The sequence below is a fragment of the Ahaetulla prasina genome, chromosome 2, assembly GCF_028640845.1.
Source record: "Ahaetulla prasina isolate Xishuangbanna chromosome 2, ASM2864084v1, whole genome shotgun sequence".
NCBI lineage: Eukaryota > Metazoa > Chordata > Lepidosauria > Squamata > Colubridae > Ahaetulla > Ahaetulla prasina.
The window spans coordinates 27,787,090-27,812,277 of NC_080540.1; the positions used below are offsets into that span (position 1 = coordinate 27,787,090).

Here is a 25,188-nt window from a genome sequence, read left to right on the forward strand (position 1 = left end):
ACACCCACTATGAAGATGTAGCACGACCACAAAGCCAAACAACAGCTATGCAGCTCACCAGCTCAAATCCCCCTGCAGCACAGACTAGACTGAGCACAACCAAGCCCCCACCAACACAGGACACACCCCAGCCAATCAGAGCACAGAAAACCCCATCCAATCAGAGCACAGCCAAGCTCCCACCCAATCAGTTCAAACCCCACTAGCAGTTAAAAGGAAGAAACAGCTGCGATCACACATTGCTCCAGAAGCACAAAGCTGAAGCCTGAAGATGACGAATGAGACTTCGTCAACGTCGCCAAGACACTTCCAATTTTACGCGGAGAAAACCCGAACAACCAAAGACCTATATATATATATATATATATATATATATATATATATATATATATATATATATATATATATATATATATATATATATATATATATATATATATATATATATATGTGTGTGTGTCTTTGGTTTTTATATATATATAAAACTTTTTTTATATATTTTATATATAAAATTTTATATATTTTATATAATTTATATAAGAATTTTTTGGTTATTTATATATATATAAATAAAAGCATTTGTTTAACAACCTCTTCAGCAGGGTGGGGGGACGAAAGAGAGAATACAAACCAGCAAGCATGGAACGGAGGAGATCTGAGGCAGATGCTCGCTGACCCTTGGAAAGAATACAGGGCAGTTCACTAAGTGTGGTTGTGAGTCCTGAAGTGGCGATTGCCTTCCTAAGCCCTTTGCCGCCCAGCTAGGTGTTCTGAGTGGGGCACAACCTCTTCCTAGATGCCTTCCATATCCAAACACTCGGTCACAAGAACCCATTCAGCTGAGCTGAGAACTGAGATTCCAGGCTGAGGCTGAAGGGCTTCCAAGGATAGAATAGAATAGAATAGAATTTTTATTGGCCAAGTGTGATTGGACACACAAGGAATTTGTCTTGGTGCAGATGCTCTCAGTGTACATAAAAGAAAAGATACGTTCATCAAGGTACAACATTTACAACACAATTGATGGTCAGTATATCAATATAAATCATAAGGATTGCCAGCAACAAGTTACAGTCATACAGTCATAAGTGGAAAGAGATTGGTGATGGGAACTATGAGAAAATTAATAGTAGTGCAGATTCAGTAAATAGTTTGACAGTGTTCGGGAATTATTTGTTTAGCAGAGTGATGGCCTTCGGGGGGGTGGAAAAACTGTTCTTGTGTCTAGTTGTTCTGGTGTGCAGTGCTCTATAGCGTCGTTTTGAGGGTAGGAGTTGAAACAGTTTATGTCCAGGATGTGAGAGGTCTGTAAATATTTTCATGGCCCTCTTCTTGATTCGTGCAGTATACAGGTCCTCAATGGAAGGCAGGTTGGTAGCAATTATTTTATTTATTTATTTATTATTTATTTATTATAAGACCGGCATTGCCTGGGCCTGGAATATAAACCAGATCAGCCTTGTCCCAGGCGGGAATACCGGGATATATATATATATATATAGGAAGAAGAAAAGAAAAACAATAGGACAGGAACGGTAGGCACGTTTGTGCTCTTATGCACGCCCCTTATGGTCCTCTTAGGAATGGGGTGAGGTCAAGAGTAGAAAGTTTTTGGTTGAAGCTTTTAGGATTATGAGAAGAGACCACAGAGTCAGGTAAAGTATTCCAAGCACTGATGATTCTGTTACAAAAGTCATATTTTCTGCAATCTAGATTAAAGCGGTTGACATTAAGTTTAAATCTATTGGTTGCTCTTGTATTATTGCAATTAAAGCTGAAGTAGTCTTTGACAGGAAGGACATTACAATAGATGATTCTGTGAGTTAAACTTAGGTCTTGTCGAAGGCGACGGAGTTCCAAGTTTTCCAAGCCCAGGATTTCAAGTCTAGTGGGATAAAGTATTTTGTTGTTTACAGAGGAATGGAGAACTCTTCTTGTAAAATATTTCTGGACATTTCTGGAGTTGGATCTTGGCACGGGCAAACCCCGACTTCCCTGGCCCAGCTGACCTACGGCGGGCCTTGGTCCATGAATAGCCCTCCCTGGTACTTTACTGCCTCCACTATTGCCCAGCTGTTTGTCTCACTGGCAATGCACCACACTACACATTCCCACTTTTAATTAGCCCCGCTTTTGGACGGCTGGAGGTGCGGAGGATGTCGGTGGCGGGAGGGGCGGAGTTGCGGTGATCCCGTCCCGTCACTCCCGCCAGGCACAGCCAAAGCCTGAAGGTCCGAGAGGGACCTGGACTCCTCGCGGGCTCCCCGGATGCCCTCGCTGGCTCTCTCCGTCTCTGCTTGGAGAGCCTCCCCACAATTCCGCGCCCCCAGCCCGGCGCTGCGCTTTCGCGTTCTTCCTCAGCCTCCGTGCAGATGCTTTTTCCGTAGGGTAAGTCCCGAGCACCGCGGATCGCCCGCCTGGTTGCCGTCGTTCCCATAGCCCGGGATCATTCTAGGCGGAACAGGTAACAGGCAGGAGCAGTGGGCGGGATCTTCTCTTTTTGACCCCTCCCCTTGGCATTGCCTCTGCGCCTGGACTCCTGGCAGGTCTCTGCATGGCTCTCTGCTCACCTCTCCCAGGCCCTTCCCTGCTCCGTTCATACCAGTCTTGTTTCAGTTCCCCTTCCTCCTAGCGCCTGACTGGTACTCGGTCCCCTGTCGGACCTCTACAACCCGGGGCCTCCACTGGGTGAAACACATCTAAAGGATTTTTGATTTCTCCCATCAACTTTGCTGTCTGTGTGAGAGAGACTGACTCATTAGAGGGTTTGGGAAAGCAATACTTTGGGCTCCCTAGGAAGACTGTGCAGAAACAGCAGCTGGGAGTTAAGAGAGGTGTCCTCAGGGCCATCCCTTCAGTGGATTCTGGCTGGCTCGTCGGAGGGGAAAGCGAGGGGAGGGGCAGAGGCCCAGAAGTGGTGCTTTCCCAAATCCTCTGGCATAGCAAAAAAACCCCCCACTCCACCCCCGCCACAGATCTGGTTAGCATACTGTTGCTATTCTCAGAAGGGCGGAAGATAATAAACACCTGCGGTTTCTCTCCATTTGTTGCGCCTTTTATTACCGTGCAAAACAAAACTTCATTACAGTGTCATTCCTCGTGAACCCGCAGACTTTGAACGGGCGGAGAATTTCAAAGGAGCTCGGAGCGGGCGGGAGAGGAGCCGAGGGTGGAGACCGGGCGCTGTCATTGGCGGAGCGAAGGTATCTTCGGTTGCAGGTGCAAAGAAAACGCAACGCTAAGCGCCGCGTTCGGATCCTTCGTGCTGGGGTGAGAAGCAGGAAAGGCAAAGAGCGCGGCTCCTTGGCGAGTCTCCGGGGGACCCTGGAGGAAGGGAGCGGGTGGGGTCCGAACCTGACGCTGCCGAAACACACGGCGACCCCGCTTCAGATCATCGATCGCCACCGTCTGCCTAAAGGTCTCCAATGGAATTAGCCAGGAGGCGGCTGCGTCCACACAACGGGCGGAACCAGGTCATCTGAGCATTAACCTGCCGGTTGCGGGGAGCCTCACTCTGCGATCTCTTCCTCTCTCCAGGGCCCCAGGGAGCAGCGCGGTTTTTTCTTCCTGGAAGTTCAACAGAGTTAGACTTCTTTGCGGATCCGGACGGGACCCGAACCGGAGATTCCGCCTCAGCGACTTGTCTTTAGCGAACGGCGGGTGGAGGGGGATGGCGCTGCACCGGGCACCCCTCTTGCTCTTGGGAACTGTGCTGGGGTCCTTCGTGCCTGGGGCTTTGTGCGGTGAGTTTGCGACCGGAGGTGGGGGGAGGAAACAGAAGGGGAGGGGAGCGCATGTCCTGGGCTGGGGTCTTTCTCTCCCCCATCTCCCCTCAGTCCCAAACCCCTTTCGCAGAAGGAAAAATCTTTCTTCTCTCGAGCTTCACCGAGCCTCGTTTAAAAACGTTGGTATCTGATTTGTAATGGTTCCCATTTGTCTTTCTGCGACATTAGAGAGTAAAAGTGAAAAGAGAAGTTACAGACTTCAGCCCTGCAGATTTTCTCCTCCCTCCTGCCTGGGCGTTGGCAGAAGTCCTCCCCATCCAGCTCCATCCTTATCGTCAAACTTTGCCCTCGCTGGAAAGATCCTCAACTTCTTTGTTAACTTCCACATGAATAGGAGCTCCCTGGCTCTTCCCAAGTGGGGTCTGGGGGCGCCATGGAGGTCAGGCCCACAAGCAGCTGCTTGGGAATCCCAAGAGCCCAGAAGAATTTAACCAGATGTGTCCATGCCCAGATGTTCCCAAGCTTAGCTGAGGGGGGCTGGGGGCTCTTTCCTCCAGTTTACAGCCATAAATCTTCCCAAGCAGAAGTGAAAAGGGGGGGGGGGACCAACTTGTTCCTGAGGCTGCTTGTGACAATAAACTGTTGAAGGGGATGGGGCTGCAGGGCTGAAAACCCCCCCTCCCAATTCTGCCCCTCCTCCATCTCCAGGCGCTCCCTCACACTCCCTGTGCTACTTCTACCTGCGACTCTCAGAGCCCAGCAAGGGGCTGCCCCAGTTCTTCATTAGGAGCTACTTGGATGACCAGCCCATCGCTCGCTACGACAACCTCACCAGGAAGACGGAGCCTCTGGTGCCCTGGATGGAGGAGGAGGAGAAGGAGAGATTTCTGGCCCTTGAGTGGGTCTTCAGGGCTGACCTGGAGAAGATATCAAAACTGGACCACCATGTTGCAGGTGAGCAGAGGCAGTGCCATCAATTCCTGCTGAAGAGGAGAGAGGACCCCAATCCTGCCCCCCAATTATCTCTCTCACCTAGAAATTCTTCATGGCCTGATCTCAAATAGGGTTAATTGAAGTAAAAGACTTTTCTCCTTGTGTGATAAAGGGGGGAGGGGGGAAAATCAGGTTTCTCTCCCCAGGTGGGAAGGAGGTAGAATATAACTGTGTCTTAGGAGAGGAGCCCTGGACCCTTTTCGTTCACATCCATCCCCTCTGGGTCTCTTTCAGGGCTTCACACCTGGCAGGCGGTTTTGGGCTGTGAGCTCAGGGAAGACGGGAGCAAAGAAGGGTTTTTGCACTACGGCTATGGCTACAATGAGAAGGACTTCATCAGCTTGGAGAAGGAGAACCTCAGATGGGTGACAGCTCAGCCCCAGGCCCAGAAGGTGAAGGAGAAGTGGGAGGAGGATCCAGGGTGGTCTGAGAGAAATAAAGTCTTCCTGGAGAAGACCTGCATTGTGTGGCTGCAGAGATACCTGTCCTACCAGAAGGAGGCTCCACAGAGAATTGGTGAGTTGCAAGAGGTCTCCATTGAGTATGTTCTTTTTCTTTTATTATTGAAAAAGTTTTACAAATTTTTTTTACCACTTAATTCCCCCCCATCCCCCCCACTCTCCTCCCTCTCCCTTTCCCCCTCCCCCTCCCCCCCGCGAGACTTCCCAGAGCAGAATACAGGTTATTGCATCTAACAAACATAACCTAAATTGTACCAATAAACCATAATCCATAGTCTCTCCTCTCCCTTTGAAACCTTAACTCCCCTTTCCCATATAAACATATACATTAATACAATACAGTTCTTACAATCACTCATAAACTATTTAACACTTCAGTCTAAAATCTGATTTAAATATAATCAATCCAATTTTTCATTCTAGTGTATATCTTTCTTGTAGGTGTACATGAAAAATATTCTTTTGTAGACATTCTTTTGAGTACACTAAAGTTTGTTTTCTTTCTTAAATCCATTAAAGTTAGTCCAATCTTCAAGTATAAACAGTGCTCCATCTTCCAGTGTATCAGTAGCGAAAATCCAACTACCAATATTAGATTTAAAGTCAATTTAGTCCTTATTATTCTTCGAAGTAATGTCTTATATAATCCACCCAATTTATAATTCTATCATACATATTAACAAATAATATCATTTTTCAATCCTTAATACTCCATCTCTTATTCTATTTTTATCATTACCTTATTTAACCCCAAATCAAATTTTATCCAAAATAATTTACAGTACTACAATCACTCAAGTATTTAAATTATAAATCCACATTGAGCATGTTCTTGTAGGCTCCCCCTCCCCATATTGTTTCTGTCCTACATAGCCAATCCATCCTTTGCAGAAAAGGGTCAGGATTTATCTCCCATCTCCCATCTTACAGAAGGAAAATAATCTTCAATGCCTCCCCCCCACCCTCACACACACAAAAAATAAGTACTTCAAAGACAAAGAAACTGAGTAGGAAAATAAGATCTAGTCCTACTGCAGTGAGAAAAATCTTGGAAAGCAAAAGAAACTAATTTTGGGTCAGAACAACAAGATCAGTTCCTGATTCCCATGTGGAACTTGAGTAAATTCAATTTAGAAGGTTATAAACAGACTCAATTCCCAAATTAGGGTTTCTGTTGGTCAACTTGAGAACTTTACCCCAAATTCTATGTATTTGTTTAAAACAAAAAAACCGGAAGAGCTTCAATGTTCCCATCTTTGTGGGTACCAGAGGTTCAGAGGAGGAGAGGGAGCAGAGGGAGAGGAGGGCCAAAGGAGGACTTGACACAGTATTTAAATCATCTTGCCAGAAAATCTAGAAATTCTGGGAACTCTGATGTTGCTATTTCTGCAGAGCCTCCAGTGGGGAAGGTGACTCGTAAGGTGGTCGATGACAGCCTGGAGGTCCTCATCTGCCAGGCCTTTGGCTTCTACCCCAAGGAGATCCAGGCCACCTGGACGAGGGACGGAGAGGCCTATATCTACGAGACCCTTCCTAGGAACGTGGCCCCCAACTCAGACGGGACCTATTATGTCTCGCTCAGCATTGTGATCGAACCCAAGGAGAGGAAGCATTTTCGGTGTCGCCTGGAGCACAAGGGCTTGCAGGAGCCCCTGGTCTTGGCTTTCAAGGAGGAAAAAGGTGAGAGACCGAGAGGATGTGACATGCAGAAATAGACTTTACACAACTGTTTTGAAAATATGTGGTGGGGGGCTTGTTTTCTTCCGCAACATCTCATCTTTTCAGTTGGTGAGCAGGAAATGTAGTCTTGCATTTAGCGATGGGGTTGAGAAGTGATTTCTGTCAGAGGAGTTGGAAACGGTAACATAGTAGCAAAGGTATGAAGACATGATGATGTGTGATGATCTATGAGATGACGTGATAGATGAAATGGTTGGTTGTGGCTCTTCCTTCTGCCCTTCAAGGTGTTGTGTCTCGTCCGATCTCACCACAGCTGGGGCCTTCTTATCTGCTTCCGAACACGGAGGAATGTCCTAATATGCCTCCCGGCCCCAGCCCTGGCTCCATGCCCAGACAGGCTGAAGAGGAGGAAGTATCTCCAGCCCCCAGCTCTGGCTCCATGCCCAGGCAAACGGAGCAACTAGACCCCTCCCCCTCCTCCACAGCATGTGAGCCTGAGGGAGGTCAATTGCCAACAGCTGCAGAATGGAGTGACCCTCGCGTCAGAAAACTTGATAGATGGAGGCAACAGAAGGAAGGGAGGGGCAGGCCTGGATAAGTGCTGAGTCATGGAGCCACACCCCATGGCCTATATAAAGGATCTGCTTTCTGGCATTCTCTGAGTCAGGCAAAGTCTAAACATATCTTGCTGAAGTCACTTTCTGGTCTCCTGCCTGCCCTGAGGACTTTGCTAGGACTTTGGCAGAGCTGCAGAGGCACGCCTGATTCGGATTTCCCTGACCCGCCGTCAGCGGAGGAGTGGGACACGACACAAGGCCATTCTCTCTGTCCTCTGCAGACTTGGAGGGGAGGGGCTTCCTTCAGGTGGGGGCACTTCCTGGAGGCCAGTGCAGGTTGGGAATTGCTTCCCTTAATCAGCATCTTGGCATCTCAGCATCTAGAATAGAATAGAATAGAATAGAATAGAATAGAATTTTTATTGGCCAAGTGTGATTGGACACACAAGGAATTTGTCTTGGTGCATAGGCTCTCAGTGTACATAAAAGAAAAGATACGTTCATCAAGGTACAACATTTACAACACAATTGATGGTCAATATATCAATATAAATCATAAGGATTGCCAGCAACAAAGTTACAGTCATACAGTCATAAGTAGAAAGAGATTGGTGATGGGAACGATGAGAAGATTAATAGTAGTTCAGATTCAGTAAATAGTTTGACAGTGTTGATGGAATTATTTGTTTAGCAGAGTGATGGCCTTCAGGAAAAAACTGTTCTTGTGTCTAGTTGTTCTGCTGTGCAGTGCTCTATAGCGTCGTTTTGAGGGTAGGAGTTGAAACAGTTTATGTCCAGGATGCGAGGGGTCTGTAAATATTTTCATGGCCCTCTTCTTGATTCGTGCAGTATACAGGTCCTCAATGGAAGGCAAATTGGTAGCAATTATTTTTTCTGCAGTTCTAATTATCCTCTGAAGTCTGTGTTTTTCTTGTTGGGTTGCAGAACCGAACCAGACAGTTATAGAGGTGCAAATGACAGACTCAATAATTCCTCTGTAGAATTGGATCAGCAGCTCCTTGGGCAGTTTGAGCTTCCTGAGTTGGCGCAGAAAGAACATTCTTTGTTGTTCTTTTTTAATGATGTTTTTGATGTTAGCTGTCCATTTGAGATCTTGCGATATGATAGAACCCAGAAATTTGAAGGTTTCTACTGTTGATACTGTGTTGTCAAGTATTAGTAAGGTTTGCAGTTGATAATTAGGGTCTCTAAATTATTGTCACTGAATTTGTAAATTATTTTAAAATCTTGACACCAGTTTCTGCTAATATATAGGCATAAGCCTCCTCCTTTCTTTTTACCAGATGTTTCTGGAATCCTGTCTGACCGTTCAATCTGAAACCCTGGAATGTTCAGGCTGCTATTTTCAATTGATTCATTTAACCAGGTTTCAGAGAAGCATAGGACTGCTGAATTGCGAAAATCAGAATAGTATTTGTTTAAGAGGAGTATTTCATCCATCTTTCATCCATCTAGCCTAAGCATCTAAGCATCTAGCCTTGCTCAGCATCTCATCATCTCAGCATCTAGCCTAAGAAATATTTTAGCGAAATTTTAACAGGTTTTAATTGGTCTTTGACCGTTTTAGTGATTCGGCCATTAAATATTTGCTTTTAATCGTTTTAAATATTGTTATTTATTATATTTATATTCGTATTGGTGTGTGTATTTTAATAGGGCTGTAAACCGCCCTGAGTCCTTCGGGAGATGGTGCGGTATAGAAATGTAATTATAAATAAATAAAATAAAAATAAAAGCTCCACTCTGGTGAGCTCAGCATCTGTCTAATCAGAACCCTCTTTCTCCTTCTTTAGCTACAAGGTGGCGGATTCCTGTGGGAATTGTACCAGGCTTAATCTCTGGAGCTGCGGTTCTCTTCCTGATATGTAAGTGAAACAAATACATCCAATGACACCCACTTCCATGTCTTTTTGTATTGACTGAGTTGGTGTGGATGGGAGGGACCCTCCCTGAGAGTCGCAGCCAGACCCCCACAAACAGCCTTTTGAATCGGAAACAGAAAGGAAGAAGAAACTAGGCAGCCATTTTTTTTTAACCCTTGTAAATCTGAAAATGTTCCTCTTATTCCTCTTATCTGGGAGAAAACCTCTTTGATCTCAGTGGACAGAGGGGCAAATATCAGGGCTCAGGAGTCCCTTAAATGATCTGGGAAGCACTAGAAAATCCCTAATCCTGCTCCTGAAGAAGATCCATGTGCCACTTCATCTGGAAAGAGTAACCTTCAGGGAAGTTCTGATGGAAGATGGGTCCATGGAGGGAGACCCCTGTCCTCTGCCCCTGCTTCCAATCCCACCTGGAGACAAAACAAGGTCAAAGGTCCAGCAGTGGGAGGAGCCGCTGCTTCCTCTGCTCCTACTCAGAGCAAGAGACATGACAGGGAGAGTGAATGTGGGTGTTCTGTCCCCCTCGCCTCAGTCCGAGTGATGACTTAATTAGCTGGCCACTATCAGCTATGGCAGCAAATTAGCGAGCATCTGCCAAGCGTCTCTGTTATCTCTCTTGATGCAGATGAGTCAACCAGGAACAAACAGTACTTCAGCTCTAGTTAAGCAGTTGATTTGCTTGCCACGAAGTGGTATAGCAGCCCTGCTGCTTTTATATCCTGTGAGGTGTGGCTCCATGACTTCCTAGGCCTGCTCCACCCCTGCTTCTGTTGTTCCCGCCTCTCCTGCCTACGAAACCTAGGGTCCAGCCACACCTGATTGCCATCAGACGGGTCTGGAGGCGTGGCCTGGGGGGGAAAGAGTCAGGGGACGGAGGCCTTGTTATCTCCTCCACCTGGCCTGCCTCTGGCTCCTGGAGCTGAGCCAGGGAAGCCGGTGCTCCAGAGGTAAGTCCTGATGGCCCTTCCCCCTCACTTTCCAAGTCACTTTCTGGCAGGGGGCCCGGCTCGGGGGGCGCAGACACAACAGTGGGAAGCTGGGAAGTGGATGTAGGAAGGATTGAGTTTCACCAAATGCAGCTCCAGACATACATATAATTTTGTAAGCGAGAATTTGGAAGTGCTTTGCCGTTTCCTTCTTCCAGGATGGGCTTTCTGACTTGCTTGCAATTTGTGTTGCTTGTCTAACCTAGACGGACCCAGGCTGGCCTTCCAAGATTGCTGGTACTTTGATTTGGCCAGGTTGGGACAGGGGCTCTGGAGCACAAATCAAAACAAAGACTGTGAGATTTGGAGTAAGAACTACCAAGTTTGGCATGTATGGGGAATGCCATCTCTTTTGTATCAATAACAGGATTCCTAGAGGTCTAGCATCATTGTTTAAAATAAATTAATGTTGATTTAGGACAAGGTGTCAACTGTCCAACTAGTGAACCGAAATCTAGGAAACACTCTCGGGAGCGTTGATTTCCCAAAAGCAAAACTTTATTTCGATACACCATATTGGTCCTGAAGAAATAAAACCAGCGCTGGTTTTCCTGCGCAATTGCTTGTCTTGTTAAACAATAGCTTCCCCTTCTCCCCCTCTCCACCCAGGGTGATCACATTGTCCAATTGTGAGACATCCGTTTGTTACAGGAACAATTTGTCTCTCTCATCAGCACCTGCAGTGGTGACCTTGATGGTTTCCATGCTCTCACAATCTCCGCATACATTCTCGGCATTCCATTTTTCCCTCCCTTGTTCAATCTTGACACAAGGACCTTTTGGGAACAGCCCTGCTGGGCAACTGTGAATGGCTTCAGTGGTGGTGGAAAAACAGGACTGTGACATCTCACAGGAGCTCTAAGAGGAGCAAGGAGAGTTTCAGCCAGGAATTAGTTTAATTCCCAGGAATGTTCTACTGTATTACTCCCCCCGCCACCCCCATCAGCAGCTCTTGACAGCCAACAATTCTGCCTTTTGCCCATAAACAGATAGGGGCACTCATGAACGTTTCTCAAGATGCTTATAATCCAGCCAGTTGGACCCTCTGGGCCTCCTGGAGGCCTTCAGCATGAGTCCTTCTCTATCCCAGGCAGGAGCTGCTGCCCCAAAATTAACTAGCTGTCCTCTCTTTTTCCCATCTATCAGGCCAGTGGTGGAGATTCAGTGAAAAATTCCATCACAAAGTGACAACTTGCCCTGATCAAGTTTCTCCAGAAATGGTTACTTCTCCCCCCATCCGTGGCACAGAAGACTCCACACTTGGAAAATACCTGGAAGAGAAGACTATGTACCTCTTTCAAAGGTAGCCATGGAGAGATGGTGGGCTGCCTGGGGTTCTTTGGGGCTCAGCTCCTCCTACGTGATCAGCCTCTCCATCCCAACATCTCTGAGGGAAGAATGTGGGGCAGGGAAGGAGACAGCAGGACTGGAGGGAAGGGAGAGAGAAAGAAGATGGGTGTCGTGTCCCACTCTTCCTCTGACGGCTGGGTCTGGGAAGTCTGTATCAAGCGTGGCCACGAAGCCTCTGCAGCTTTGCCAAATTCCTGTCAGAGTCCTCAGGGCAGGCAGGAATCCAAGGTGTGACTTCAGCAACCAGATGAGACTTTGCCTGACTCAAGGAATGCCAAAAAGCAGATCCTTTATATAGGCCATGGGGTGTGGCTCCATGACTCAGCACTTATCCAGGCCTGCCCCTCCCTTCCTTTTGCTGACGTCGCCTCTCCATTCTCTGGAAGTGGGGATCTGTCCACTTTTCATCCTCCTGCTCAGCTGCCGGCAATTCTAGCTCGTGGCTGGCTTCGTGCTCACACGCTGTAGGGAGGTTTGTTTGCTCAGTCTGTCCGGGCATGGTGCCAGGGCTGGGAGCTGGAGGCATGCCAGGCCATTCTTCTTCACTATCAGTCTCTGGCTCAGATAGCAGGAGATGGGAGGGGCCCGGCTGAGGAGAGGAGGGCGGGCGAGGCACAACACTGGGGCTGGAAAAACGTGTGGATGGGAGCATCCAGGAAAATAGCTCCTTCATGAGGATGAGCTGGAGGGGTAAAAGGAAAGGAACTCTAAGGGGGAGAAGTGAGGATCCCACTCCAAGAAGTTCTCTCTCTCCAGGGAGGGGTTACCTCTATGGATGAGGGTTGCAAGCCTTTCTCAGATTTGGTTGTTGGCTCCTATGCCTGCTGGTGGGGGGTTCTGTGGTGAGGAAGATGGAGCCATGGAGAGGAAAATGCCCTCCCTGTTAAACACCAGGGATTTTCAGAAGATCCAGGCTGTTCAAACGGGTGTAAAGATTTATTGCAAGCTTAAGATCTCTGCAAGAATCTGGTCAACATCAAAGCAATTTGGACATATGTAAGAACCAAAGAAATTCAAGGTTGGCTGGGCTTAAATCTCTTGTGGGCATGAAGGGACTCATGACTGATGGCACGTTTGACCCCTCCCTCCTCCTCAGCCTGGTATCTCCTACACTCCCCATACAAATCAGGGCATTGACTTCATCCATTTTCTCCCTCTGCAGCAGAACAAAAATCTTTGGAAGCTGGAGGCCTCAGGGAGCTCCTGAAGACACTGTTTCAACGTTGCTCAGTGGCAAAAAGAAGCAGCTTCTTACTAATACTCTTACTCCTGCCGAGGCTGACGGTTATCATCATCATCACAGTCATCGTCATCATCATCGTCATCATCATTATCATTATTGTAAGGTCCAATAATAATAACATGTTTTAAGTTCATAAATGCCAAACAAGAAACTTAAACAGAGGCTTGAGTAAAATAGCATTTAATCTTGATCAAGCTTAAATGGTTAGTTGCTCCAAACACATACAAGATACATGCAGGGAAGAACTACAAGAGAGGGAATTCGTATCCCTTTTATATTCTTTAGGAACGTCATAAACCTTCAATTCTGGCATCTTTGATTTGTGTATCCCTGGAATTTGCTTTGTATATCTCCTGGAACGGGGTAGAGCCTCTTAATGAGCATCATAAGCGTTATCTCTTCCTGATCATCATCTTTGTGTTCACATTTGGCTATTTGGCCCCCTGGAGTGGAGAGAACTCAAAAGATCAAAGATGAGATACTTCTTAGGCAGGATGGGGAGAGATGAGATACTTCTTAGGCAGGATGGGGAGAGATAAGGCTCTGATCAAACAGTGGGACGTATAGTTTGACAAATGCCAGATACTTCACAACACACCCCACTAACAGTCCAGGAAGTTAGTCAATGTGGCATATTTGTGTTATAACTACAAAGGGCATAATATGTCAGTGTCATGCAGATATACAAATATTTACAGCATGCAGGTATACAAAGACATCATATATCATACATATATATGTTGCAAGAAACAATTAACAAGGTTCTACTAATTCTAGTATTTCCGTATATCTATTTCCTTACATTCCACCCTTTTTATTAAAAATGATGGAATGCTTTCCATCATGGTGAAATAATTCTATTCAGCATATAAATGGGAGCGTTTCTATGAGCATACATTCCAGCTTCTGCCCCGGTTGTCGGCCTTATACCTGAAATCTGGAGGCCAGTAATCTTTCTGTGGCCTACTTCCTCATAAACAGGTACACACCTTGTTGTATGGGCAGTATATAAAAAGGAAAAATTGGTTTCACAGTTCCTAACACAGAGACGTTTCATACCAGCGGCTAGGCAATTGCACATAGGCAAAATTTCCAGTATAAGCCATCTGGAACATGCCAATTAAGAGTTACCACTTCCGTCCATAACCCACTCAGTCTAGTTATATTTTCAAATGGGTTACTAGGTTGTGTCAGGTTAATACCCTTGCTGGTAATGTATGGTTTTTCACACTTATCATTGCATTATCTGCTCCTCCATTTGTCCGATGCATAAGAAAATTTCAAATGTTGAACCATTGCATTAAATCAATACATCTTATATCTTCGGGGATTATGATATCACTATCTCCTTGGACTACTGTATTCATGTCAGGTTTCTATAGGAGCAGTCCCTTGCACATTTCAACAATACAGTGTCGCATTATTCCGGTATCAGTTCACAAGTACAACAATAATAACAGCATTCAGTGATACAGTTACAATCACAAAACCAACACAATCTGTAGAGTGCGAAGTTGTACAGCTGCTTTTAGGATCTTCAGATGGAATAAAAGAGGCCACCAATCAGGTCAGAAAGACAAAAATTGTTTCTCCTGCAAGGAGAAAAATCCCAAACAAAACTCATGCATATCATCATGACCACATTTTTGAAAACGTTCATTGTCAGGAATCACTTGGCACTTATTAACTTCTTTCATGGGGCAAATTTTTCTCCCACCTGACAGAAATCTAAGGTGTTCAGTACGTGCTGTGACAGTCACTCTCAAATACAATCCTTATATGAGTACATTAAACAAGAAAGAAAACCTTACAATGAATTTCCATCCTCCCACCATAGTCTTTCCAGCTTTCTTCTGAGGATTGAAAAGAGTCTTTTGGTCATTACTTGTCCATTTCAGGGTCTTTTCTTTCATGTCAGGTTTGGGAAGGTTGCTCTGATGACTTTCAGTGAAGGTTGGATCTAAACCCAATTACTGGCTCAAATGGATGGAGTGTCTCCTCTGGGAGAAGCATCTGGACCGGGGTGAAACGCTCCCGGATCGGACGGGATCGCGTGATCCAGTAGTGATGGCGGCTGCTGGTTCAGAGGACCGATAGCAAAAATCCCTGGCCCCGCCCCCCGTGCATCTGCTGAGCCGCACCATCTGCAGAGATGTTTTTTTTTTTTACTTTTAAAAGCCGGTTTTGCTTCAGCCGAAACAGGCCTTTAAAAGTAAAAAAAAGCCTCTGAGGATCCTGCCCCTTAGCTGTGATCGGCAGAGACTTTAAACTTAAAAAAAAAAAAAAGTCTCCTCTGGCGATCTCACCTGAGTTCCTCATCAGCAGAACTTTACTTGTACTCTTACTTGTACTCTAAGGCACTTACCTGATTACTGATGAACGTATGGCTCTCTTTCCAGCCCGAAAGCAGTTTCACTTTCAGCCAGACAGAATCAAACGCTCAGCTAATCTATTTCCTCGGTGATCAACTGGCTGGCTTTGCTGGTTGAGGAACTCTGGGATTTGAAGTCCACAATAAAATAAAATAATAAAATAAAATAAAATAAAATAAAATAAAATAAAATAAAATAAAATAAAATAAATAAAATAAAATAAAATAAAATAATAAAATAAAATAAAATAAAATAAAATAAAATAAAATAAAATAAAATAAAATAAAATATTTGTGCAGCTTTCTGAGATTTGGTGTGTTTCTGTAGTGTTTCACTCTAACTACACAAACACACAAAATCTCAGAAAGCTGTATGTGGCATATTGTGTGTGTGTGTGTGTGTTAGTTGTGTGTGTGTAAAGTGTGAAAGTTGGTTTTTGAGCTTTTTGTGGCTATGTGAAGTGTGAAGTGCAGCTGCTTTTACATTGTGTGTGAGTCAGTTGTGTTGTGTTGTGTTGTGTGTGTGTAAAGTGTGAAAGTTGGTTTTTGAGCTTTTTGTGGCTATGTGAAGTGTGAAGTGCAGCTGCTTTTACATTTTGTGTGAATCAGTTGTGTTGTGTTGTGTTGTGTGTGTGTAAAGTGTGAAAGTTGGTTTTTGGTACCTCTTATTGTGTTTTTATACTTTATTATTTTTATTATTTATTGTTATTGGCCACGCCCACCCAGCCATCTGACCAGGCCATGGCCACCAATTAAGCCACGCCCACAGAACCGGTAGGGAAAATGTTTAGATTTCACCCCTGATCTGGACCCATTTATTCTGCTTCCATAGGTTTGAGTCATCTGTGCAGGGCTAAAAGACATGAGAACAGGGTCCCCTCCTCCCTTTCTGGGTGAGGAAAGGCATTGTTGGGCGTATTAGGGAGGGAGGTCGAGTGGGGGAGGATAGATAGCTTGCAGGCAGAACTTGAAAAGAAACAACAACACATCAGTAATGCAACAGGTACTAAACAGATAAACTGGTACAATATGGGGATATCTCATATGAAAAAAAGTAGCTGGATTCACATGCTTCAGGAAGGAGAAGAACAGGTAAAATCATTTAAACAAAAGTACAGAGAAGAAAGAAAGTTGAACTCTGTTCTTCACCCTGTCTAGGTAGCCAGACCAAACTGGGTAAAGTCATTTTTCCTTCTTTTCAGCACTTTTAACTCTTTTCTAACAATTCAAAATTCATATCTCTAGGGGTCAGACATTAAACAGTTGCAAGTCATACACAAACAAAAACAAGGACAAAGAGGGGATAACAGAACTTGCAAAGAAGATTTACACACAAATCTCAGTTAAATTAGGGAAGCCACAAATAGAATAGAATAGAATAGAATAGAATAGAATAGAATAGAATAGAATAGAATAGAATAGAATAGAATAGAATAGAATAGAATAGAATAGAATAGAATTTTATTGGCCAAGTGTGATTGGATACACAAAGAATTTGTCTTGGTGCATACCCTCTCAGTGTACATAAAAGAAAAGATACGTTCATCAAGGTACAATATTTACAACCCAAATGATGGTCAATATATCAATATAAATCATAAGGATTGCCAGCAACAGAGTTACAGTCATACAGTCATAAGTGGAAAGAGATTGGTGATGGGAACTATGAAACGATTAATAGTAGTGCAGATTTAGTAAATAGTTTGACAGCGTTGAGGGAATTTGTTTAGCAGAGTGATGGCCTTCGGGAAAAAACTGTTCTTGTGTCTTGTTGTTCTGTTGTGCAGTGCTCTATAGCGTTGTTTTGAGGGTAGGAGTTGAAACAGTTTATGTCCTGGATGTGAGGGATCTGTAAATATTTTCACGGCCCTCTTCTTGATTCGTGCAGTATATAGGTCCTCAATGGAAGGCAGGTTGGTAGCAATTCTTTTTTCTGCAGTTCTAATTATCCTCTGAAGTCTGTGTGTTTCTTGTTGGGTTGCAGAACTGAACCAGACAGTTATAGAGGTGCAAATGACAGACTCAATAATTCCTCTGTAGAACTGAATCAGCAGCTCCTTGGGCAGTTTGAGCTTACTGAGTTGGCGCAGAAAGAACATTCTTTGTTGTCCTTTTTTGATGATGTTTTTGATGTTAGCTGTCCATTTTAGATCTTGCGATATGATAGAACCTAGAAATTTGAAGGTTTCTACTGTTGATACTGTGTTGTCTAGTATTGTGAGAGGTGGAAGTATGGAAGGGTTTCTCCTAAAGTCTACCACCATTTCTACTGTTTTGAGTGTGTTCAGTTCCAGATTGTTTTGGTTGCACCACAAGGCTAGTCGTTCGACCTCTCGTCTATATGCGGATTCGTCATTGTCTCGAATGAGACCAATCACTGTTGTGTCATCTGCGAACTTCAGTAGCTTAACAGATGGATCGTTGGAGATGCAGTCATTGAGAAGAGAAGTGGGGAGAGCACACAGCCTTGGGGGGCCCTGTGCTAATTGTACAGGTATTTGATGTGATCTTGCTTAGCTTCACCTGCTGCTTCCTGTTTGTTAGGAAGCTTGTGATCCACTTACAAGTCTGTTCCGGTACCTGTAGCTGGTTTAGCTTAGTTAGAAGAATGTCTGGAATGATGGTATTGAATGCTGAACTAAAGTCTACAAAGAGGACCCTTGCATAGGTCTTTGGAGACTCAAGATGTTGTAGGATGTAGTGCAGAGCCATATTAACAGCATCATCTGTTGATCTATTTGCTCAGTATGCAAATTGCAAGGGGTCTAACAGCGGATCCATGATGGTTTTCAAGTGGGACAGCACTAGCCTTTCAAGGTTTTCATGACTACAGATGTTAAAGCAACTGGTCTGTAGTCATTCAGTTCCTTGATGGTGGGCTTCTTCGGCACTGGGATGATGGTAGAGCGTTTGAAGCAAGAAGGAACATAGCACATCTCTAGTGATTTATTGAAAATATGGGTGAAGATGGGGGCCAATTGGTCAGCACAGACTTTTAAGCAAGAAGGAGTTATCTTGTCTGGGCCTGGAGCTTTTCCTGGCTTTTGTCTGTGAAATAGGTCCTGCACTTCCTTTTCTGTGATCACTAGGGGTTGTGAACCCAATGAAATGGGGTCAGTTGTAGGAGGCTTGGCTGTTGTTAGTGTGTCTGAGATGGGGGTTGTGGAGATAGGTGGCTGTAGTTTCCTTTCAAACCTGCAGTAAAACTCATTCAGGTCATCTGCCAGTTTTTGATTACCTTCAGCCTGGGAAGGAGGTTTGCCATAGCCGGTGATATTTTTAAGAGTTTTCCACATGTTTGCTGGTTCATTTGCTGAAAACTGATTCTTTAGCTTTTCAGAGTAGCTTCTTTTTGCTGCTCTGATCTCCCTTGTAATTTCTGGCCTGATTGTACAGCATTTTATCACCTTTTCTGTAGGCCTCCTCTTTGGAATGTCGTAGCTGCTTAAGTTTAGGTGTGAACCAAGGTTTGTTGTTACTGTATATTTGCAAGTTCCTTGTAGGTACACATAGGTCTTCACAGAAGCTGACATATGATGTTACAGTATCTGTGAGTTCATCCAGGTCTGCAGAGGTATCTTTAGAATAGAATAGAATAGAATAGAATAGAATTTTATTGGCCAAGTGTGATTGGACACACAAGGAATTTGTCTTGGTGCATATGCTCTCAGTGTACATAAAAGAAAAGATACGTTCATCAAGGTACAACATTTACAACACAATTGATGATCAATATATCAATATAAATCATAAGGATTGCCAGCAACAAGCTATAGTCATACAGTCATAAGTGGAAAGAGATTGGTGATGGGAACTATGAAACGATTAATAGTAGTGCAGATTCAGTAAATAGTCTGACAGTGTTGAGGGAATTATTTGTTTAGCAGAGTGATGGCCTTCGGGGAAAAACTGTTCTTGTGTCTAGTTGTTCTGGTGTGCAGTGCTCTATAGCGTCGTTTTGAGGGTAGGAGTTGAAACAGTTTATGTCCAGGATGCGAGGGATCTGCAAATATTTTCACGGCCCTCTTCTTGATTCGTGCAGTATACAGGTCCTCAATGGAAGGCAAGTTGGTAGCAATTATTTTTTCTGCAGTTCTAATTATCCTCTGAAGTCTGTGTTTTTCTTGTTGGGTTGCAGAACCGAACCAGACAGTTATAGAGGTGCAAATGACAGACTCAATAATTCCTCTGTAGAATTGGATCAGCAGCTCCTTGGGCAGTTTGAGCTTACTGAACATTCTTTGTTGTCCTTTTTTAATGATGTTTTTGATGTTAGCTGTCCATTTGAGATCTTGCGATATGATAGAACCCAGAAATTTGAAGGTTTCTACTGTTGATACTGTGTTGTCTAGTATTGTGAGAGGTGGAAGTATGGAAGGGTTTTTCCTAAAGTCTACCACCATTTCTACGGTTTTGAGTGTGTTCAGTTCCAGATTGTTTTGGTTGCACCACAAGGCTAGTCGTTCGACCTCTCGTCTATATGCGGATTCGTCATTGTCTCGAATGAGACCAATCACTGTTGTGTCATCTGCGAACTTCAGTAGCTTAACAGATGGATCGTTGGAGATGCAGTCATTGAGAAGAGAAGTGGGGAGAGCACACAGCCTTGGTGGGCCCCTGTGCTAATTGTACAGGTATTTGATGTGATCTTGTTTAGCTTCACCTGCTGCTTCCTGTTTGTTAGGAAGCTTGTGATCCACTTACAAGTCTGTTCCGGTACAAAAATATTCCAATCAGTGCAGTCAAAACATGCCTGTAGCTTTAATTTTGTTTGTGGTCACACTATAGCGCCATTTAGTTTCACTTACGTAACGTGAACTAAACTTATGCGCGGGCGATACAAATAGTATATTTTCAGAAATTTAAATTGTCACGGGGAATTTTATGAAAACCTAATGAAAAGGTTTTTAAATAATGCTATGAAAATTTTTTAAAAAGTCAATTAAATTATAAAAGGGAAAGTGCTTCAGTATCAGAGAAAACCCCTACCGCCCACCATGAAAGTTAGAACGCCCACTAGTGGGCAGTAGGGACCAGGTTTACTACCACTGGTATATATAGTCATTGTTTATGTCTATGTTTTTATTGAGGGCTAATTTCTTAGAGTGCCAGGCTTCTAGAAATTCCCTGGCATTTTTGAACTTTGCTTGGTCTAGGATGGTCACATTTTCCCAATTGAAACTATGGTTACGTCTGTCTATCTGTTGTGAAATTAAAGGCTTTTCATTGTATCTTCTGACTGCTAGCTGGTGTTATCGATGGTTCTGTGAGTGTTTTCTAATTGGTCCTTTCTTATTATGATGAAAATATCATTTACATATCTGATCCATATATTTGGTTGTATTTGTGGAAGTGCTATGACTTCTAGATGTTGCATGACAACCTCCAAGTCCTGAAGGCAGCGATGCCATAAGCGTCCCTTTAATTTGTTGGTAAATACCGTATTTTTCAGAGTATAAGACACATCTTTTCCCCCCCTAAAAGTGGGTGAAAATTTAGGTGCGTTTTATACATTGAAGGTAGCCTCACCCACCCACTGGCCCCCACCCTTTGGCCTCTGCCTCCCAGCAATTTACCTCCTTGCAACAAACAGCCCATTTCAGCTTCAGCACAGCCTGATTAGCATAAGTTGATTGTCCCTTGGATCGGCCTCCTGACTCTCAGCTGTTTCAGGCTGCAGGGATTCCCATTGCCTATTGCTGCGTGGGCCTCTGCTGCTTGCTGCAAGGAGGTAAATTGCTGGGAGCAGATTTATTTTTTTCTTGTGCTAATCAAGTTATGCTGAAAATGAAAATGAAAGTAAAGCGGGCTGTTTGCTGTTTGCTGCAACGAGGCAAAATTGCTGGGAGGCAGAGGCAGATTTCTTTTTCTTGTTTTCCTCACCAAAAAAGGTAGGTGCGTCTTAAAGTCCGGAGCATCTTATACTCCGAAAAATACGGTATGTCCATCAAACCCAACACTGACAGGCAAGACACCAGAATATAAAGCTGACAGCAAACTACACTCCGTACTAGCACTGATGATGTAACCTAGTTTGGGTAAGGAAACACCTGCAAGAAAACCACCAAGCTCAGAGAGCACCAAGGATCCCTAACGTACTTACTATATCTATGATATTGCTCTTTATGATTGTTGTATCATGTACATTTCAAGACTATATAAAAGGCAGTCCATTATGGAGTAGAGGTGTCCCATTTTGGAACCTGTTTCTTTTTAAATAAAAGTCTTACTCCTTTTCACCTATTGGGTGTGGTTATTGGGCTTGCATGCCAGGGAAAGGAATGCCCAGTTTTCCTCAGGTAGCCTCGGAGCTTTTATGGTACATGAATATGGCCCAAAAAAAATAAACCCTTTACAAACAACTGTTTATGACGGGTGACAGCAACCTGTGGCTCCAGAGCCACATGCGGCTCTTTAGGCCCTCTGCTGCGGCTCCCTGTCGTGATAGCTCAGGCTGTTAGAAGCCTGTTATTAGAACACAGCAGCCTGGCTGGGGAAAACAACCCTTTATATACTGTTTAACGTCTTCAACCAATCAGCAACGTGCTTGTTTCCGCCTAAATATTTAAAGATACATAACACTCCTCCTCCCAGAAAACACTTTACCACTATTTACATATTATTTACATGTTATTTTTCGACGTAGTCACGCAAATAACCTGGGCGTCTCCTAATTCTTTCGGACCTGCGCGGTTCAGTCCTGGTGGTGTTTTGAGCTGGTCGGAGGGGCTTTTTCTCCTCCCAGCTCTTTCTCTAGGCCATCGGGCCCTGGATTATTGCAGACTCTTTTTCTTGGCCTCCGGCCTTGGATTACTGAGTTTTCCTGCTGTTTCCATCGGGAACCTGATGGCGCCGCTGGACCTCCGGGACCTCAGCTAAGTCTTGCGCCTCCCGGGTTATGGTCAGCTGTGGGTTCAAATAAGGAGTGGTCATTGTCTGTCTCATTTAGCTCGGGTTGTTCAGCTATTCGCTTCCTTATCTGATCTATGTGGCGCCCATACCGGTTGTCTTGTAACTCACCAAGTATGACTTTGGACCGTTGCTTTTATGATTTGCCCTGCGAGCCAACTTGGGCCGTCCCCATAGTTGCGGGCCCACACCGGTCGCCTATGCCCATTTCTCTCGTTTTTTCTAGTTCCCCCTTGTAACCCTCTGGTGTGTAATGGGGATTCAAATGGTCAAGTGGGCACCGGAGTTTCCGCCCCATCAATAATTCGCTGGGCTTCTGCCTGTAGCAGTGCTTGGGGTTCTGTGCTGAACGGCCAGAAAGAAATCTATCTTTGTTTGCCAGTCACCTGGCTTGAGCCTGGACACGCCTCCTTAGCGCCCGGACGGAACGCCTGCAAGGCCATTCGACGCAGGGTGGAAAGGCGCAGAGAGGGCATGTCGGATGCCCTCCTCTGCCAAGTATTCCTCAAACTGGGCTGCCGTGAATTGCGGGCCGTTGTCGGACACCAGAGTGTCAGGCAACCCGTGGGTTGCGAATAGGTGGCGCAGGGCTGCGATTACTGCCTCGGCCGTCATGGATTTCATGAGTATGATCTCCAACCATTTAGAGAATGCATCGACAACCACGAGGAAGGTTTGGCCGTGGAAAGGGCCAGCAAAATCAATGTGGATTCTTGACCAGGGCCCTTGGGGTTTTTCCCATTCCCTGACTGGGGCCGTTGGGGGTAGAGGTCTGGACTCTTGGCAAGCCTGGCATTTCCCTACCCTCTCAGCAATCTCTGAGTCCATGAGTGGCCACCACACATAGCTTCTTGCTAGCCCCTTCATCCTTACGATCCCTGGGTGACCCTCGTGGAGGAGGTCCAATACCTTTCCCCTTAATTTATCCGGGATTACCACACGATCACCCCATAACAGGCACCCCCCTTGAGCCGAGAGCTCATCACGTTTTTTTACAAATTCCTTAAACCGGCGCAGCGGGCCACCCTCTTTGTACCCAACCGAGTACAGTCCTTAACATAATGTCCCGGTATGATGCCCGAGCCACTTCCTTAGAAGTGACTGGGCCAGAGTCCAAAGAGTCAATAAGCAGGATGGGCGTCCCGAGTGGGGTCTTCGATCGCCCTGGTAGTGGGCATCTGCTTAACGCGTCCGCATGCCCCACTTCTTTTCCCGGTCGATGCTTCAGCTTGTAAGAATAGGCGGCTAAGAAAATAGTCCACCGAGTCAATCGTGGCGAAAGTGCCACAGGCGTTGGGCGGTCGCCAGCCAGTATTCCTAACAGCGGTCTGTGGTCAGTCACAATTTCAAAGTCTCGCCCAAAAACATATTCGTGAAATTTTTTTACCCCTGACACAATTGCTAGCGCTTCCTTATCTAACTGGCTATAGTTCCTCTCTGTGGAGGACATCGTTCTGGAGTAGAAGGCTATAGGGGCTTCTGTGCCGTTTGGAAGTCTGTGGCTGAGCACAGCCCCCACCCCGTAAGGGGAGGCATCGCAAACCAGCACTAAGGGCAATGAGCTATGATATTGGACGAGCAGGCTATCGCTCGAGAGCAGGTTTTTTACTGCTTCGAAAGCTCTACTTTCCGACTTTCCCCAAGACCAAACAGTATTTTTCCCTAGAAGCTTATGCAGCGGTTCAGCAACGGTCGCTTTGTTTTTAAAAGACCGCGTAAAATTCACTAGCCCTAGGAATGCCTGTAGCTCTGTTTTGTTTTTGGGCGCTGGAGCCTTTCTGATTGCCTTGACCTTGCTCTCAGTGGGTGAATTCTTTCTTGTCTATTCGGTAGCCCAAGAATCGAGATTCTACCCTATCTGGCATTTGTTCACTTTAACCTTTAGTCCGCTGACCGAAAATGCCCAGAACCTTTCTCAAACGCTCCCCAATTCCTCTACGTTTTCGCTGATATCATACATCATCAAGTAGGGAACTACCCTGGGAGCCCTTGCAGAAGTCGTTCCATCAAATTTTGGAACAGCCCCGTGCCACACTCACCCCAAATTGTAATCGGGTACACTTGAAGGCCCCCTGTGAGTTACAATCGTTTGGGCTTCGCTGTGTTGGCGCCTACGGCAGTTGTTGGTAGGCTTGAGCCAAGTCTAACTTTGCAAAGACTTGCCCTTGCCCCAAAGAGTGCAGCAAGTGTTGCACCACGGGAACTGGGTAAGCGCTTTTCTGTAAGGCTTTGTTTAGCCGCCTTGTAGTCAGCGCAGATTCTAATTGACCCATCTGGTTTTACTGGGTGACGATTGCCTCCCACTTTGCGTGATCGACTGGCACCAAAATCCCTGATTTATGAGCTTATCTAGCTCCTTGTCAATTTTAGGTTTGGGCAAAGGGACTCTCCTTGCCTTTAACCTAATGGGAGCTACCTGGGGTCTAAGTTGAAGGAAATAGGGGTCCCTTGTACTTGCCGAGGCAGTCCTTGAAGACATCTTCGAACTCGTTCATGAGTATGTCTTTCAGGTTACAGTCACTTTTGTAGATGCCAGTCACTCCCATGCCCAGGGCACGAAACCAGTCTAGCCCCAACAAACTAGGTAGAGTCCCTTCGACGATCGTGATGGGCAGGGTCTTCTTGTGTGGTCCGTACTGACTGGACGGAGGTGGTCCTCGAACAGGGATGCGATTCCCTTGGTAGTCGTGGACTCGTAGCCGTTGTGTTTGCAGGTGGCGCTCGCGACTGATGGCAGTGACTTCGCCAAAGTGTCCCAGGACATGATGGTGATCGCTGACCCGTGTCCACTTCGAGTCGGCACCGCATCCTTCTATTTTGGGTTTGGTGAAGATCTTCTTCTCCACTGGGTTGAGGCGCGCCTATGACCACAGTCGTTTGGTTTGAATCCGCGCTTTTTGTTTGAGCCAATCGCGGGTCGCCTTGCCGATCCCGCGCCTGATTGGCCGATTTGAATTTTCATGGAAGGTTGGGGAGCTCGACAGACTTGAGCTAGGTGCCCTTCTTCGC

At 45.4% G+C, this 25,188-nt stretch overlaps 2 protein-coding genes across 2 annotated transcripts in view; both read left to right on the forward strand.

Moving 5' to 3' along the window:
- The window catches only part of LOC131190868 (uncharacterized), a 79,166-nt gene that overhangs the window by 30,929 nt on the left and 23,049 nt on the right, over positions 1 to 25,188 (forward strand). The window contains exon 8 of the mRNA XM_058168345.1: positions 3,112 to 3,270. Within this exon, the coding sequence (XP_058024328.1) occupies positions 3,112 to 3,270 (159 nt within the window). The remainder of the gene's footprint in view (positions 1 to 3,111; positions 3,271 to 25,188) is intronic.
- On the forward strand, positions 3,550 to 14,899 carry LOC131190872 (major histocompatibility complex class I-related gene protein-like). The gene is made up of 7 exons (XM_058168355.1): positions 3,550 to 3,743; positions 4,434 to 4,679; positions 4,953 to 5,234; positions 6,572 to 6,859; positions 9,231 to 9,302; positions 11,453 to 11,609; positions 12,819 to 14,899. The coding sequence occupies exons 1-7, from the start codon at positions 3,671 to 3,673 to the stop codon at positions 13,009 to 13,011; spliced, it is 1,311 nt and encodes a 436-aa protein (XP_058024338.1). The 5' UTR covers positions 3,550 to 3,670; the 3' UTR covers positions 13,012 to 14,899.